Below are 19491 nucleotides of genomic sequence, written 5' to 3' on the forward strand. Positions count from 1 at the left end.
GACAGGAAAATGGTTAAAAAACAACCAGGTTAGTCCAAAGGTCACAAATTATAACCAAAGTTTTTCCGTTTTGCTGGAAGATGTCTCTTCCTTCCCAGGCTTTATGCTAAATGGCTTCTGGCTTCAGGGATATACAGTTTGGTCCACAAGGTTTTGTAATTTTGTACACCAACACAATGGAGTTTAAATCAAATAATCAAGATATGACTAAAGTACAGACTTTCAGACTTTAATCTGACTTATAGCATTTGGGTACATATTTTGGCCATGCTTAATAATGGAGTCAAAATACAAACAAATATTAATTACAATTTAATCATAATGCACATCCACAACATATAAACCACAATAAGTCAGGTTTTAACAATGAAAAGTTCTTCGTTTCATTTTTACACACGTTGTCAGCTATAATTTGGAGTTTGATACAACCTTGCAGTTTATAAGATGGATCATTTTATCAGATACTCTCATGTAGGTGAGTATCCTGTGCAGAGGTTTGATATTTAACAGCTGAATTCTTCTTTAGTCGATCAGCTCTCAGTCTCATCAGGTCAAAACATGCCTTTGTATTTGAGCTTGTCTTCTTTGTTCTTCTCTTCCATACGCATGTTAAGTATGGCCAGTTCCTTCTTAACAGCCTTTTTCATGCCCGGGTTCAGGTCCAGGACCCTGCTGAAATCCTGCCGGGCCTCCGCCTCGTTCCACACCTCCACGTGGGCCTTCCCTCGCAGGTAGTAGGCCTTAACTATGCCTGCAGGACAAATATAAGCTTGTTTGTTTATGCATTTGCAAGCAGGCAGTCATGCGATAGAAATATGCAGCTCTGCAGTGAGAGAAGACATAACTGACATAACCGTTTAGGTCTATGAATGATAAAAACACGCACAGGCACCAGGATCAGACTTTAACGGGACTATGCAACCTGCAATTACAAGCGTCATAAAAAAATTCACACGCTCATTCTCACAGTATGAAAACATGCCCGGCATATAAAAAAGCCTGAATAAACTGTAAACCATGTGACAGTCTTTCACAACTGGCTGGAAAGTGTGATAATACTCTTGGCAGAGAATTCTCCCCCTGCTTTAAGATCCCTCGCTTGCTCGAGTTAAAAAGCTTGTGATGAGTGACAAACCTGGGTGCTGATTGATAATGTCGGTTGTGTGCTCAATGACCTCGTAGTACTCCTCCATGCGGAGCAAACATTGGCAGTAGTTAAGTGTTAAAGTGTTGGCCATCTTCTCCAGCTTCATCCATGGGACATCCCATGCTTTCTCCTGATATGGGAGGAAGAGGTTCAAAGTCATGCCTATATATAATGGCAAATCAGTGCTTTGTAAAGGAATTTCTGCCTTGGATCAATTTTTTCAAGTATTAACCTTGGTCTGAACATTTTTAATGCAGATGATGGCCTCCTTGTATTTCTGTGTGGCTTCTTGGTAACGTCCCTGTTTGTAGAGTTTGTTTCCCTGGCCGTGCAGCACAGGAACGGCCTTCAGCCTCTCCTCATCACTCAGAGCCCACGTCTCCCTGTCGTACTCTCTGGGCTGCTGCACCTGTCAGCCACACATGCACATACACGGACTTCAGTTTTCCATCAATTATACTACAGAGCCGGGATGTCAAACATAAGGCCTGAGGGCCAAAATAGACCTGGCAAAGGCTCCAATCCCGGCTACCAGAACTTGTTCCCTAATTTTAAATATTTATTTCTCACAACTCACAAGAGTCATACTGACAGATTTCTTTCATTTACTACAGCAGTGTTTCTTTGTTATGCAGAAAAACTGAGATATACTTTGAAATCTTTTTCTAATACTCAGACATCTCAGGGATTAAGTGTGAAATGAAACTTCTTTATACTGACAGCCCATTTATGATTAAAGTGTACAGTGAGTTTGACATCCCCGTCTAGATATGCTAAACCCCTTTAATGCAAATATATTCCTAATTTAAAAAGCATTTATTTGGTAGGCGAGCTTGCAGGTTGTCTTTCTTCTTTCTCACCTTGAGCAGCTCCAGGACGAAGTAGAGCGGCTTCGGTTCCTTCATCAGCTCATCCAGGTCTTCATAGCCAAGGCTGTGGTAGGCAAACATGTTGGCCATGCCGCATGTATGGATGTGCCAGTCGACTGGGTCTTTGCCCTCAGCGATGCGTCGCATGCTTTTGGACACCAGTGGATAGACACCAGTGTGCTGGAAAGGAGGATCACAAGGTGATACAAGACTTAAAGTGACTGAGGTGGATCACGAAACAGTCCATGACTTTTAGTCTGTGCCTCATGAGTTTGGTGTCTTTGAAATGGCTGTCTGTTAAATATTTATATGTTTTATGGCGATATGGCATCACTCAGCAACTAAAAAAAACACTGTTATCGTGCTGACTGAACATTGCTCATTCATTACATAATTTACACCAAATGAACAGGTTTAAAGATGCTTAGAAGCTGAACTGTGATCACACTGATATTAATTGTGACACTATTAATTCTGCTCTAATAATCCAGCACAGAGATATAATTTTATTGCTTGAAAAGTAACAGGACAACCCTTTGCAACATTCCATACATATTACTTTTAATTGTTTCCCTATTGATCTGTCCAGGGTGTGCCCCGCCTCTCGCCCTGTGGTAGCTGGAATGAGCTCCAGGATGTTTGCCTATTTAATGTGTGTTTCTGTTTTAAATCTTGCCTGTTTTAAGCTGACACTTAAACACAAAGAATTTCATTATGTGACTGCATAATTACAATAAAGAATCTTGAAGCTTTGCACTAAACATTTTACATTGAGTTACTCAGCATTCCCTGGAGCTTGTTTTCTTAACAAGTTATGTTTGCCCTCTGCTGGGTGAAGAGTGGCAGCGCACGACACAGCCAGTGGAGCAGGCTATGTCGTGCAGACGTGTTGTTCGGAGTGAATAAAAGCTCTAAGCCCCATCAAATCTAATCAGAGTGGAGGGGAGTCAGTAGTGCTGATTCAGCAGGAGTCAGAGCCGATTAGGGAAAAGTGAGGCTGCTGCGGATTAATGACAGTATGCCTCGATCCATCTGTCTCTCTCACACACACACACACACACACACACACACACACACACACACACACGCACGCTAGCATAAAAAGTTAAAAAGTTATGGATTACATAACATGTGACAACATATTCTGAGGTAGCATGTCTATATTATAAAGCCTGTTGCAGGGATCGATCTGTTTATCTGTTAGTTTTTATCTGTCTTTGTTTATCTGTATGAGATGACAATTATTCATAAAAACAATCATATATTCAGTGAATTAAAAGTAAAACTTTAGCCGGTACCCGACTTGTTATTATTGCTGCATGAATGTTTGTTTAAAACCACAAAATGATGATTTCGTTTTTCTTCTAACCCAAAAGTTATGAAGACTTGTGTGTCCCATATATACCTTAACCTTCAACCTCTATATCTGGAAGACATCTCATCCTGTGTTAGTTTGTTTCCTTGTTATTTAAAGCATTGTTTATAACTCACACATCTGCAGCATGATGTCATTCTGTCTGCACGGACACACTTTTCAGACTAAGTTTGGATCAACAGGATGTAATCCACTTTGAGTTAGACGAGTGAGAAAATTAGGGAGCGTGCAATCAAATAAATACAAAACCAAAGCTTTTATTAGCACTTACAACGGTGTCACACCAGAACTCCGCCACTTCACCGATCCTCATAGAGGACAACAGGGTCTCCCAGATGTCCAGCTTAAACATGTTGCCAATCACTATCTCCATGGGTGTTCCAACCGCTTTGCTGTCATCTATCACCGTGCGCTCGTCGTCACACAGCTGCGTGCGGAAGTGGAAGGTCACCTGGATAAATAGTAAGGAGAAAAAGGCCCATGCTGTGTGAATCTGCTACATACAGTAGAGTCGCCTGTTATTTTTTCATATTTGCTAGGAAAATAGGAAATAGTTAAGTGTTTTATTGAAAACGTAATGGAAAAACACAATATAGAAGGTTTGTACAAAAATGAAACCACTGTCAATCAAATGCTTTCCTGATGGTGCTGCATGATGGATCAAAATCTGCCTGAACTCATCTGCATTCATAATTTCACCAATTTTAACAAGATCCCCAACACCCTTAAACCACTAAAGAGCCTCTGTGTTCTCCTGAGCTGAACCAAAAATGTCAAATTTGAATTCATCACTCCATCAAACCTGTTGGACCTGATTTTCAGTCCAGTTCTTGTGCAGTTTTGCACCCCTCAGCCTTTTCCCCACCTCTTTCCTTTCTATAAGAATAGCTTATTAACAGCCACCCTTCCACTGATTTCAGATGAGGCTTCAGATTTTCTCCTATTCTTAAAGACTGTTTATGTTATCCGGTGTCTTTAAAGTCTTTCAGGGACACATTGTATACCACGAGGAGATATACCAAGTTTTCAGCTAACAGCTCTTTGGCAATCACCTGTTGGTGCAAAAATAAAATTTTATGTCTGTCAAACTGTGTTATCTTTGGCATTTTCCATAGATTCAACAAAAGAAATGGGAACAAATCATTTGCTTTTGCATCCGGCTGCTGGTAAAAAAGTGCCTAAAGACACAATTTAAAATAGTCTCTTTGCTACGTTGACTGTTGTGTGTAGCCACAACACTGGTTGATCTCTTGACTTAGGTGCCTTTTTATATGATGAGGACTGGGCTGAAAATGTAAAAGCAGCCGATGTCCAAAGGAACAGTTTTAAAAGAGCTTCAGAAAGCTTCAAGACCACTTTAAAAATGACAAAAAAGTCTGACTCCTTGGAAGCAAAAGATAAAGAAATTAAGGTTGACTCAAGATTTGCGACAGACTGGCGACCTGTCCAGGGTGTACCCCGCCTTTCGCCCTATGACAGCTGGGATAGGCTCCAGCGCCCCCCGCGACCCTGAAAAGGATAAGTGGAAGCGAATGGATGGATCAAGATTTTTACACAGTACTCTACAGAATGGACAAACTGGAGAAAATGATGGCAGTACCTCCCCAAACAGGTTAGTTTACATAACATAGCGATAGCATGAGTGTAAATACCAGAAGAATAAAGTGGAAGAGGAAGTGCAAACGTATTCAAACCTCAGTGATGGGAAAAGATATTATGGTGAAATATGGGTCTGAATAACAGTGAAATTTGAGCATCTCAGCAAAAATGTTACGTCACGAGCTTCACACAGCTCAGTTACTCAACAAAGGAGACAGACAGGAGGAAGGTCACACATGCCAAGGTTGTCTGGTTCTGTAATATCCAAGGAATGGAAACCTTTTAAAAGAACTGTGTGCAAGCTGTAGTAACAAAGAAAAACCAGTTCTTTAATGCGCAGCACCAGTAAAATTCATCAATGAGTTCATGACCCTTGTGAAAGGCTTCAGTGGCACATGAGAAACGAGTAGTAAACATTATTAGGAAAACACAAGAACAGGGTATGAGACAGTCAGTTAGCCTCGATCAGTAGTGACACATAATGTAACTGAGATAAGGAGAACTTCATACGTCTTTAACGTCCAAGCCATTTTTTCAAATTCAGTTCTCATTTGAAGAATGTTCTTATAATTTATATTGTCATAAAATAAAATTAAAATCTCATTAAAATGTTATAAACCGCTACATCTTCTATCGACCTCTACTGGCAATAACTTGGGAACTACAGTAACTTGAGCATGCTCATCCCTCTTTGCCCCTCCTGCGGCAAATTATTAAATAATAAGCACACAGTATGGAGATAAAATCCACAAATATTTAAAAAGCTAAATATATGAACTTCTGTACTCTGTTGTTCAACTTTCTGAACTGTGTTCCCTTATTGTTAATTTTGTGTATATTAAAATACTACTTCAAGGAAGTGCAACACACAGTTAGCTCCTGAGCTCATTGTGCAGACAGTCATTCTGTTCCTTTGTAATTAAAAAAAGGTACATCTGCTCTGCTTAAAATCAAAATTAGCCACAGACAACAGTGTTATAACACAGAGTCGCTGCCTTTCTTCTTCTGCATGGTCTTGTGATGCTGATGACATTATGATAATTAAGTGCACATATTAAAACTGCAGTTTTAGTATGAGTTATATTTCTCGCTTTGTGAGTTATAGTTTTAATTTAACCTATCACATGAAAAATGGTCAAATACGATTAATTTTGGGCTCCGGAGACAATATGAAGTCAAATGTTTTTTTATGCCTATCCGTGGTAGAATAATCCAAAAGTTTAAATGAAGTCGGCCTACAGTACCTTCACTCCTGTGACAAACTTTGGAATGTCTCCACTCCCTCCATGCAGGATGGTTTTCTTAATTCCTTCTGATCCCAGCAGGAGTGCGTCTTTCATATCCGACATCTTTACCTCACCTTAAATTACAAAGCATATATCTCACACAGAGGTTTGTGTCTGTGTTGTGATGGGTACAATATATGTAAAAGCTTGTTGATGATTTGGCGGTATCGATTGTGGTGGATTAGTTTAGGCAGAGATAATGAGATTAGAAACTTCTCCTCCTCTCCTTATGTCCCATCATCCCTCTGTAGCACTCATCCCCAGCACTTTCTCTAAACACAAAGAGGACGATAACAAATGAAACAACAATCCAGGACTAGATTTAATTGGGATGGATTTAAGTTTCTTTAGATTTAATGTCAACATTTGCCTGGATGAAAAGTCCTAATGTGCATGTTTGTGTGTGTGTTTGTGCTAGAGATAAAACATGAAAAGAAAACTCTGTACAGGTCTACAAGAGCAAAACTGGAATGGTTTCCATTCCAGAGGAAATTTCCAGGATTTATGTGGATGTGGTGATCCAAACAATGCAGAGAATACTGAGAAATGGTGGAGCAGACAATTACTCTATGGACTCCTTGACCTTGTCTATGAAACATCTGTCTCCCATCTGTGCAGTGCCTGTGTGCATGTGTGCGGGTGTGTTATCCAAGTGCCCCGTACTGTTTGCTAACAAAGTCTGCAAGCAGTTTGAGGGGGCAATTATTCCCAAGCATTACCCAGTGTTAATGTCTTATTCCATACTAATGGCACAAATAGAAAACCCAATAACTGCACCTTGGCAACGCTCACAATTGTGTAACTTTATAGGCTTGTGTTTCCTCTGTGCAACAACATGGAAAAGTTAGTGTTTCGCATTGAATTATCAAGCGAGACAGCTGTCTAATCTCTGTTCAAATAAGACCTCTATATCCCTGGAAAATGCTGCAACCTTCTATCAGGTTTGCCTTTTCCCCCCCACTGATGTGACAAACAGGATTGGGCAATAGTTCGGTATGTACTTGGCAGCTGCTCAAGGTAAAGGCAGAGTTCACCCCCTCTTGTGGAAGAGCTGGGCAGTGCAGCAGGAGTTTGCCTGCTTCTAGATCGTATTGCCTCTGATTTGAAAGTAAAGCTCTTAGAGGGAATCACGTGTAAAGCTGGCCTTTACAAACAAACTATTTACACAGTCTTGTGGCACAGAGGTGCTTATGTTAACTAAAACCTTCACAAACACATTTAAATGCCAGTTACAAAAAAATAAATAAATAAATTTCTCCTTCTTCTACATTCTCCCTGCCCTGTCTTCTCTCCTTTTCGAAAGTGAAATGCTGAAAATGCAACATGGGTACATGGCAGAGTGCCTCCCTCGGATGGCAGATTTGTGTTGCTATAGTTACAGCCTTTTGCATCATCATATCTCTGAGTTTAGAGGAACAATCTATCGCTAGAGTCCTATAATTATTCATAAACCTGATAGCATGTCCCAAGAAAGGTTTCAGATTTAAAGTCATGTGTATCACCATTTCTGGTCATTTCTTAAATAAAAAAAAAAACAAAAAACAACAACAACAAAAAACATCTGACCTGCTGGAGAGGTAATACTATCACAGCAGTTTCTGTTATAACCGCTTTGTGTCAGAGTGACTCATATTTCTTGCGTCACAACGCCTACACCTTGTTCTATTGCTCTGCCTATGGTCCATTTGTGTGTGTGTGTGTGTGTGTGTATGTGTGTGCGTGCAAGCACGTCAGAATTTTCTGCATGTACATTGTAGCGTGGGAAATTGAATGCGCCACTTTGATGAACCACATGCTTGCATAGCTTTGAGAATGGGTTCATCTACAAGTAGTCCTTCCAACAGGCAGCACAACCCAGTCTCTGCCATATTTGGATTCTTCTGGAAACTAATTGGTGATGCAGTAGTTCCACCTTAAGTAAGTAATACTCTATTTCTGGAAAGCACAGTCATGGATTTCCTGGGGTGGAGCTGTTCACTTTGTAAAAAGCCTTTCATTCATATACATAACACACGTGGGAGGACTTCCTCCATGACGCACACTATATACGCACATAGAATAATGTTTATGGATGTGTACACCATTTGTGCTTCTGCTGCTGCTGGGAACAAAGCACAAAGAGTAAACAGGAGACAGACGAGCGATAGCTCGATTACCCTTTCTTTCTCTTTGAGATTGACACTTAGAGCTCATCAGGCAGATGCAAAAGGAGGAGGAACAGACACTGAGGGGAGGTTTGGAGCCAGCACACAAGAGCAGGAGACATCAAACACATGCATGCACATACACATATGTTTTATAGAATGGTCACTTTGAAAGTGCACCGAAGTGCTGAAACACAGAACAAAAAGAAAGGGTTTAAATAAAAAATAAAACACAAAGTGAGTAAAAATAAAACCAAATGACACCCAGTGTAAGGAAGTGTAAGGAAGCAAATATGGGGGACATGAGGGCTTGTTTGTATGTGCCAATTAACAGCCATGCCTCTGGGTTTTGGATCTAGTTAAAGTTGACTATGTAAGCAATGACACCTGGACAACTGTTACAAAAAATGAAGTCGAGATGAAACTGAGGAATGGATTACCATCTGAAAGTCTCTGAAGCTCAGAAATGGCTTTACTTTTGCAGGTAGCTGAAAAAAGCTAACTTTAACGAGAGCATTTATGTATTTATTTACGTGTTTATTTAAAAAAATATAAATCCTCAAAAGGCAGAGATTGTGGAGGTTAGGAGTTCCAGTCACAATGATTAACAAAATTATGTGTTAACATCATGGGCCACAACAACCAACTTTGATCCTAAGTGGGCTGGAACGAACTATGTGATTACATAAAACGTTCTCTTAGTTCATTGCTCACATCGTACTGTAATTATGAAATATAACGTTTTTCTTAATTCACAGAAAATGTAATTGTTTATCTATTACTTTGGTGTAGTATGAATGGCAATGGCAGGGTTGGTCTTTATCAATAGAAACAGCTTTAAAACTGTGAAAACGCAGGTAAAAATTTATGCAGTTGTTCACATTTTCCAAAGGTGTCCAGTGGGCTGGATTGGAGTCTTTGCCAGGCCAATTCTGGCCCCCAGGCTGTAAATTTGACACCCCTGCTTTACACAGTCCACTGAGGCCCTTGGAGGAGTCATGGATTTACGTTTCAGTAGCTGGTAAATCAGTGAGTCATCTGCATAACAATGAAACAATGATATGCATGCTGGGTCAAGGATGGACTGTGATAAAAAACAAATCTAAACTGACCTACTTTACAAATTTAATAGTAATTTTAATGTCAGACATCCTCGTTTACCTGATAAGTGCTTTCACTTTTGAAACAATGGTTTGATTTTGCCACCAAAAGATTGTCTCATTTTACTGAAACCTATCATCCTCCCATTTTCTCCTGCTTACCCAATTCAGGATGGTGGTCTTGGGGGGGCTGGAGACTATCCCAGCTGCCATGGGTTGAGAGGTGAGGCACAGCCTAGACAGGTTGTCAGTCTGTCGGAGGGCTAACACAGAGACACAGACAACCACTGAGGCTCACATTCACACCCATGGTCAATACAGCCGGAGAACGCACAGGGAGAAGGTAGAATGGCCTCTGCTGGCCTTTGGCACAGCAGACATGAAGCATTAGAAGTTATTTAGTCAGGTGTATTTTCACCTCAGAGTCAGTTCAGTATTCAGTTATTTTAATTCTGTTATATTATATTACTGAAGGAGTTATCTGAAGGAAATATCTGAGACTTCTTGAAAAAAATATATTTAAAAATATTTTGCTATGCTTTAAGATTTAACGACATACAGCAAAAGCAGCCATACACTGTATGCAAGCAAAGCTTGTACTTTTTGGTGAAGGATCGAAATAGTTCTCCCACTGCTGACAATACAGAGCGGGTTCATGGGACTGCGTCACAGACCGTCTATCGCTTCTGTGTTTATGCATGTGCACATCTCTCAGGTTTAGGAGAAGTGACAGAATCGATGGTTACGTGGCGAATCACAGCCTCCCTGGTCACTTCCACAGAAATGCTTCCTCGAATCGCCAGAGAAAAACTGATCGAGTGTAAACCTCTCTGCAAAGCACATGCAAGCGTCCCGTTCAGCCCAGAGTCAGTAACCTCAACTGGAAGTCTTGATCATACACAAATGCGAAGGCTCATGCACACTAGTGTTTTGAGGTTTGATCTGCTTTGACTTTGAAAGGAAAACTTTCAACCTACCCTTTTTCCTACTTAGTTGAATAGATGAATGTTTTTTTATTATTTCATTATTTCTTTTGGAAAGCTAATTGCATAAGAGATGTCTTACATTTAGAATCTAGGTTAGAGAACCTCAACCTTTTTGTTTAGATTAATGATAATTTGAGACCTGCCAAATACTTATGTAAAGAATGACTTTGTTCAGGCCAGTGCATTGGCCAACCCCAGCAAAAACAATGATTAAGAGGAGGAGAGAGGAGAATACATCTATCCATACAGTGTAAGTCAATGTGTTGCCTGAACAGGTAAAGAGGCAAATGTCTGAATAACTGATGGAATAATAGTGTTTGCACCACAATCCACAATAACACCTTAGGTCAAAAGCACATAATAATAATGGATTGGATTTATATAGCGCTTTTCTAGGCACCCAAAGCGCTTTACAATACCACTATTCATTCACTCACACATTCATACACTGGTGGAGGCGGCTACAGTTGTAGCCACAGCTGCCCTGGGGCAGACTGACAGAAGCGAGGCTGCCATATCGTGCCATCGGCCCCTCTGGCCAACACCAGTAGGCAAGTAGGGTAAAGTGTCTTGCCCAAGGACACAACGACCAGGACAGAGAGCCCGGGGATCGAACCGGCGACCTTCCGGTTACAGATGCGATTCCCAACCCCCTGAGCCACGGTCGCCCATATGTTGCATTAGATCATCCAAATATGTGGTGCAAAAAGTTAGCATAAAAAAATAGGGGCAATTATGTGCTTTAATACCCTTTTAGGTTCCTACCATTTGCAGCCTTTTTAGTGCCTTTGCTTTGTGCTAGCAGATGATGGTGCACGTGAATCTACAATGGTACATTTTAGTCTGTGTAAGGTTACTAATCACTCAAGTGCTACTTAAGCAGAATAAATGTGCGGGCTTTCTTGTGTGTGAATTCAAAACTGCTGTTAAAAATAATGGCATATTTCCTTAGATTAGAACTGTTAAGATTCCCAATGCATCGCTCATATTTCCTCTAAAGATTTCAAAAGGATAAGTAAGATGGCAGCAGTTCAACCAAGCCAGTCAAATCCTTCAGCCACAAGGGATTTCATATTTGGATCTCATATTGAATGTGTTTTTAAAACTGTGTGTATACTATATTTACCAAATGGAGGAAAGCTGTGGACAAAAATGACATTCATAGATTACAGATGACTGTGGAATTCAAGCAATCATGTTCAGGACTAAAGCTGTGGATAAATTGCTTCCAGTCCTTACTTCCATATATTTTTCCACATATTTCTAAACTCCAAGTGTTTTAAAAGGATTGTCACAAATCTAAAAAGACTGTGTAACTTCCAACTAGCCTTACAAAATGTAGCTTTGAGTCAATAAGAAGGGGAAACAAAAACAAAACAAAAGCCAAAAGTAATATTTGTTTTTCCATATTTAACGAATAAGGAAATTATATGAGAGATACGTTTTTGTCTCTTGTTTAAATCCACTCATGGAGCAGAAGATTCTTGTGACTGTGGCGTCTTGTCATGCAGAGAAGACAAAATCAGAGGTGACTGCTTTCTAAACCACTGAGACAGAGGACTTTTGGCCCTGCAGTACCTTTTCCGACCAACAGGAGGACTTCTAGGTTGCTGGCTGTGTGTGTGTTTGCATGTGTGTACATTTTGTGCAGTAGCTGTCTTGACTTGCAAATTTCTCAGGAACAGCCTGCACTGGAGTCTTGTGAAGTCATGCAGCGGGTAACGAGAGGTGAGAAGTTTCTAGAATATCACATTTGCTGAGATTCGTGAGGTGCACACATCAGTACCTGCACTTTGATGACACCTCAGTTTACATGGAGGAAATTAAATACACAGTGCTCACTAACTGATTATTTCCTCACACGAGCTATATTTTGTACATAAATGTGTGTATTGTTTTGCTCTGATATTCACGGCTCCATCCTAATCTCTGCTCTCGTCAGTGCAGCTGGACTTCGGCCCTGCAGCTCTTCCCAGCCTCAGCTCCCCCTGAGAGGGCCCCTGCTGTCCTGCTTGCTGCCTGGCCCCGACCTTTAGCTACATACCAGAACACATAGCAGCAAGGACAAAGGGCAAATGCACATGACACATAAATACACTCTTACAGTACATGCAGGCTCTTGCTTTCTTCTATAATGCAAAGGTGACTATGTGGCACAGGAAATATTGGATATCAGAGTCTGTGATTAGAATCTATGATAAAAATAAACACACACATATATAATAAATAATACATGCAATTTAATTCCATCCCTTTATCTATCCATCCTCGTCTGCTGATCTAATTCACCAATGAGGGGGAGGGGGCCTGGTGCCCATCCCAGCTGCCATGTGGGTACAAGGCCAGGTACACCCTTGGGCAGGTAACATGTCTACCACAGGCCTAACACATAGAGACAGACACCTTTCACGCGCACATTAATACCTGCGGCCAATTTATAATCACTAGTAAACCAAAGATTGATGTCTTTGGATTGTGGGAGGAAGCTGGAGTACCCGGAGAAGTCCCCAAGTGAAAAGCACTTTCAAAATGCCACATGCACTACCTGCCAATCCACTAAAGGCACTAGAGCTTTTGTAGAAAGCTTTTACGTGTGGATACGGAAAACAAATATTTTGCCTTGCAACATCAGAGGTGTCCTGTGTTATTGTTCATAGGCTTTAGGGTTGCCAACTTTTTAGCTATCAAATACAGGACACTCTGGCGTGCCAGTGGCACAGTGTACAACCAGCTGGGCATAGTGTAAATATGCACTGTATGTTCATATTCTTATAATAAAAATGGAGCAATGTGTTGGGATTCAGTTTAATCAATACCTCATCTAAAAGAAAGAAAACTACAGTAAATGATAACTGAAATCACATGGGCATTTCCTTTGTAAAATAAGCAAATACTGTAAATATGGGCTTCAATTACCCAGTTTATTAACCTACACAGACCAAACAGCCCCTTATTTTTACGACTACTTTATTGTGTAATATGTTATTAGATTATACTTGATGGCTTGGGCCCCAGGAAGACTATTGTGGAAGCTAATGGGGTTCCTTATATATGAATAAACAAATAAATAAATCTGGTGAGCGTAACGTCAAAAAGTGCAGGTAATGGTCAATATACGGGACATTTAAGGATGTCCCGTATAAAACGGGACAGTTGGCAACCCTAATAGGCTTCAAACTGACCTGCCTTTCTAAGGCTTGAGTTGTATTACTAGCTGCTGCTTTGGCATGCTATGGATTGCACATGACACTGTTTTTCCCTTTTTCAGTTTGTGTGTACATAGCCTAGAAGGGTACTGAACTAAATATAGAAGAAAGTATGGAACAGCTGCCATTTTGTTTTTAGCTTACGCCAGTGCTTCCAGTCTTCCATAGTGGCATATGCTAGTCTAACCACAGTGTTGGGAAGATTACTTTTAAATTGCATTTCACTGCAGATTACAGAATACATGGCCCAAAATGTAGTTTGTAACTTATTCCATGAAGTTACTCAATGTTGAGTAATGTATTCTGAATACTTTGGATTACTTGATATATTGTCATGCTTTTTACAACTGCATCAATGTACTATTGCTGTGTGATTTATTACTATTACTGAAGGTTACTCACCACCGAGCTAACATTGTTAGCTGAAGGTAGTTCATAGACTGCAGACTTTTAGACTTGATGGATAGCATCAACAATCTGCTAGCTGCAAATAATCATGTGCAGTTCTGAAAGCAATACCAGCTAGATTTTAAAATCTTAATAAAAATGAGTAACAGTTTGTTGCAGTGATCTTGTATAGAAAACTATTTCTGTATCAGTAATATATTTTCTTTATGTCTACTTTCAGAACTGCACATGATTATTTGTAGCTAGCTGCTTGTAATGCAGCCTTCAGTAATAGTAATAAATAACACAGCAATAGTACATTGAAGATACTGAAGTGGCACATAACCCAGGTAGCTACCACTAAAACAAGGTAGTTGCAGTAGGCTAATGTTAGTTTTTTAAAAAGAAGTTACTTACAGATGTTTCTTTATGTTGCAGTCTTTTGACACTGAGAGCAGCTTGGTTGCTGGCAAACAGAGTTTGCGTTGGACGATCAGATCAGATTTCGCCCATTCCTTTCTTCTTTAAATGTGAAGTAGTGTTGGAATTTCCAAGTAAGAAATGCATTCCTGCCCTTGCACTGCTGGCTCTGTTGTGCTGGCTTTGAGTCCATTGTGTAACTGACGCCACCAACATTAACAGGGTGCTTACATTAGAGCCACTTTTTTTGTTTTGTTTTGTTTGGGTTTCCAGCAATATGTGGAATTACTAAAATTAGAGAGGGGATAGCCTAACATGAAACAGGAAAAGACCACCGCGTAATCCATTTATTTCAACAAAGTAATTGTATTCTAATGATCACCCATTTAAGTGGTAATACATAACGCTGGTACATGTATTCTGTTTCTCCCCAACTCTGTCTAGCCACTATAACTGTAAGCATTGTGGGATATCCTCTAACCTGGATGACAAGAGTGTTAGAATTGTACACCATAAAAAAAGACTGTCCCTGCTGCGGGCCTGGTTGGAGACAACGATTGGACACAACAGTGATTCAGAATTGCCCTTGAGGGACAAGATGATGTGAACCTATGCTAGCTGATTAGCATGCTAAATCTGGTAAATATCAGTACAACAAACCCCTAGGCATATTGAAAATTATCTATTAGTTATGTTTTTGATGTTTAAATATAAAAGTTTGACCCTTTTTCCCAGTAAACAAAGAATTTATACTTCTATGCAAAATCTATGCCACAGGTAGGTCATAACAGCAAACCCTTTACGTAGGCTACGTCATAGTTGCTCCATAGATTCACTGCAGAAATATAAATTAAGTGTAAATGCATTTTACCTTTTCCTTATTATTTAGGTTTAAGTGATTCTTTGCAGAGCATGTTAAAACTGACAATGATTTGGAAGAATTGTGGGATTGAGATAGAACTATAGCAAAAAATAAATAAATTAATGCATCAAAGGCTCTTTTAATCTAATTTCCTATCTCCCTTCATCTTAATTAGTTATCTCAAAAGTCCTCAAAAAACACTGGACCCTGCAGTTTCTTTTGACACAACTTGATTATTTCTACTAGCACATGGAATTTTTAAGCTCCAGTCATAGGATTTCCATTAATTAACCAAAGTGTCTTAGTGCAAACCCAGATTCTGCCAATGGGTTATTTCTTCCTTTCTTTACAAAGCTCCTCCAAAGTCAGCAAAGACTTTACACAACTGAATAGGCTACTCTTTTCTGACTAGTAACTTTAACATTCAACTCAGTGGAGTTTTAATTTAAGAACAAAGCAGATTAAATGAGCCCTGTTATGAAATCCTATAATGAACATATCCTTGAGATTAGTGCTTGGTAAAATGAAGTTTAAGCATCATCTTTAAACTTAAACGAGCTTTAAAATACTCATTTATCTATTATTATTTATAATGCTTTTACTGAAAGTTTGTAATTCAAGTGGGTAACTTGTAGATCACACATCTGTACCTTTAACAACTCATAATAACTCATGATTGTAAATTGTCAAAGGTAACTGGCAGTACAGTTTTGATGAGACAAACACAAAGACATGGAAAATCCTCTTGTGCCATGCTGCGAGCTAATAGAGCTAATTGACCCGACAGATCTATACAGACCTAATCCTATTGCTTACTTTCAACAACAGCTTATTCGACTATTAAGATAAGCCACGCAGATCGCTTTCTCTACCTGCATGACATACAAAATGGAAAAAGAATCCCGTACACAGAGACATATAAGAGAAAAAAACAGTAATTACAGGATGTTTCTTGTGACAGAACAAAAGAACAAACAGGTCAGAACATTAAAAATTTTGTCCATACCATATATGTGTGAAGTGCGTCAGCAAAACTGAAGTTCTGGCTTCGCTTGTTGCTACAGTAGCATGGCAACAAACCCTGATTTCACTGACTGTTTTTCATTTAAGAGCACGCAAGGGCAGAAACATTAAAGGCAATAAAACACATTTTTTAATTTAACAACAAAATTCTTTGCTATAAACAGAGTTCTCCAAATGAGGCACATGCTAGATGCATGATGTTACTTTCCTACTTTTTCACTTATGGTACAAACATTTTTGATGCTATTAACGGCTACAAACAAATACAAAACAACAGATAATTTGTTTTCTACAGAAAACTAAATCAATGGTACTTATGCACAATACTTTGTCTCTTTCTTTGCATATGTTTCAGATCATAGAAGAAAATTTTAATCTTAGACGAGGGCAACCAGTTTTTAAATGATAAATTTCATTTATTAAGGAAAAAAAAAACACTTACTTGGCTCTGTCTGAAAAATAGTATCCCCCTAAACCTAATATAACTGGCTGCGACAGCTTTGCAGCAAAAACCGCAATCAGCTGCTTGTGATAACTGAAATGAGTCTTTTAGTTGCTGGAGAGGAATTTTTGTTTTTGGACTTTTGGCCCACTCTTCAGAATTGTTTTATTTCAGCCACACTTTTCACACACACAGATTGATTTTCTGGTGTGTTTTGGATCATTGTCCTGTTGCATTACCTGTGTGTTTGAGTGTGTTTCAGGATTTTCTCGTAGAGATCAGAACTCATGGTTCCACCAATTACAGCAAGTCATCCAGGTCCTGAAGCAGCAAAACAGGCCCAGGCCATCACACTACCACCACCACGTTTGACTGCTGGTATGACCAAGTTTTTTCCGTTTGTGGAGAATGTCTCTTACTGTGGTTCACTGGAGTCCCAGAGCCTCAGAAATGGCTTTTTAACCCTTTCCAGATTAATAGATGTCAATGACTTTGGTTTTCAGCTTCTTCTATAGATTGTGGCATCATGTGTTGCTTTTTGCAATCTTTTAGCCTGCTTCACTTTGTCAGACAGGTTCTACTTCAGTAATTTCGACAGGTCTGGGAGTAATCATACTCGAAGAACTCCAAAGAATGTGGTTAATACTTAATTAATTAATTGGGGCAGGTAATTACTTTTTTCACATTGGGCCAGGTAGGTTTGGATTACGTTTCCCCCTCAGTTAATTAAATCACGATTTAAAAACTATATATTGTATTTGCTCATGAAAAATATGCAAAACTTAAGAAGGGGGATAAATACTTTTTCAAAGCACTGTAGTTGTTATAATTGCTATAACATCAAGTTTGGAACTGCTAATATTAGCAATCTTTATAATATTAAAAAAGGCAAAGCTAACTTTAGAGCTTTTTTTTTTTTTTTTATCTTGTGACTAACATCAGTTAGTCTCCTTCTGCAGTCTATCCAAATAGAAACTATAGTAAATTTGAAATCAATAAAAAAATATATGGCTTATATTTGTGATGCAGCCTCTTGCTGTAGCATTATTGTTTTGTTCTGGCTTGTGTTTTATTATATCTTTGTGTTGTCTGTGTAAGGTATTGTCTGCCCTTTTCTGGTTTAAATTACTTAATGCCATGAAGTCATCCGGTTACCAAGCCCTGCCTGTTCTGAGAGTTCTCTGCTGTGATCAAGCTATGCCGTCATGACCTTTCCTTCTGGGTCAGTGAGAACATGGGAGAGAAAAGCAGAATATTGAATGCGATTGAAGTGAATCCAACAGAGAGCGACAGGATCGACCTGAGTATTTTCCCTCAACAAGCTGGTCTAATCTGTTGGTTAGACCAGGTCAAGGGATTAAATGGTTGCTGTCCGGTGGCCAACCTATCTGATCTTAACAAACTTAACCTGGCCCAGTCCTTACGACAAAAAGTCTGTCTTACTATCCAATAGAAAAGTGTGTTGTTAAAAACAAACAAATCAACCAAACAAATTAAAAAACAGGCAATAAGTGGGTGTTTGTAACACACCTAAATTTGATTAAAAGGTCTTGAAATGTGTATAATATTATTGTACTGTATGGACAAATAACAGGTGAAAGTAAACCTCTTTATTAAAAAAACAACAACAACTTTAACCTGTTGTATTCAGACAAATGCTACAAATGAGAAATCTCTAGTCTATTAGGTTTTGAAATGTGCAACCTGTAGATTGACTCCTACTGATTTTTAGTTTGAACAGCTTCAGGCCTACTACATATCTTTAAAAGGAGATTGAGCCTTGCTTTTGGAGCTCTGGAGCTAAACCAAGATATGTGAATAATGCATCGATCCCAGCCTTACAGTATCACAGTTCACTGGTACACTCTGCATGACTGAACACAAACCCAGTGAACTTGGAAGTGTCTGCACTGCCGGGAGAGATTATCCACTCAGAAGCTCCGTTTCAAACCCAGAGTCATTTCCTGACCGTGGAAGACCACTGAAATAGCCAGACATTGGACTGGAGAGCCTGATGGCAAGCACGCCCTTGTGGGAGTCTGCAGCATCTGACCGGCTTTAATGTGGACCATGTGCTCTCAGCTGGTCCTGGTCTTTATGAGCAACTATTGACAATTTCCTCAAGTATGCGTGAGATGCACACAAAGAGGGGCACTCCCTGACACACACGCACAATGTTTTCCATCTCAGTGATGATGCTGCATGCGGCTAGAATAAAAGCTCAGCCTGCTTGAAAATGGATGCTGCATCTAGCAAGCTAGCTAGCTAGCTTTACTTCTTCATGGCTGCTGAATTTGCTCACTTCAAACACCTAAAAGCTTCCTCTGGTAATGTGCACGCATCCAGAGGACACTAGAGGTTCTGGTACTTTACTTGCGTAAAAGTAGAGGAAGCAAGGAGGTGGCTTATATTCAATACTTACAGTAAGAGAGGAAAAAATGAAGCTACAGGCAGACAGCTGGCTTAGCATAAACACAGGAAATACACTGACACATATAGCTTGGCTCTATCTTATGATATAAGAGTACATCTCGATTCACTCATCAGCACCTCGTATATTATTTACTTAACAAAAACCCCCCAATATAATAAGCACGTTTTTCAAAATGTCAAACTATACTATAAAAAAACTATTAATGTGAGTG

The 19491-nt window shown here is 39.5% G+C and overlaps 1 protein-coding gene across 2 annotated transcripts in view; it reads right to left on the reverse strand.

Moving 5' to 3' along the window:
* Positions 1 to 215: 215 nt before the first annotated feature.
* The window catches only part of aipl1 (aryl hydrocarbon receptor interacting protein-like 1), a 40832-nt gene continuing 21556 nt past the window's right edge, over positions 216 to 19491 (reverse strand). The window contains exons 1-6 of one of the 2 annotated variants that reach the window (XM_026193681.2): positions 6235 to 6473; positions 3663 to 3842; positions 2008 to 2196; positions 1380 to 1556; positions 1136 to 1277; positions 216 to 751 (exon numbers count right to left, since the gene is read on the reverse strand). In XM_026193681.2, the coding sequence (XP_026049466.1) occupies positions 552 to 751; positions 1136 to 1277; positions 1380 to 1556; positions 2008 to 2196; positions 3663 to 3842; positions 6235 to 6339 (993 nt within the window). In that variant the 5' untranslated portion in view covers positions 6340 to 6473 and the 3' untranslated portion in view covers positions 216 to 551. Of the gene's footprint in view, positions 752 to 1135; positions 1278 to 1379; positions 1557 to 2007; positions 2197 to 3662; positions 3843 to 6234; positions 6474 to 19491 lie in introns of those variants that run through there. The other variant, XM_080288442.1, reaches the window with a different exon arrangement.

Source organism: Astatotilapia calliptera, chromosome 14, assembly GCF_964374335.1.
Source record: "Astatotilapia calliptera chromosome 14, fAstCal68.1, whole genome shotgun sequence".
Lineage (NCBI taxonomy): Eukaryota > Metazoa > Chordata > Actinopteri > Cichliformes > Cichlidae > Astatotilapia > Astatotilapia calliptera.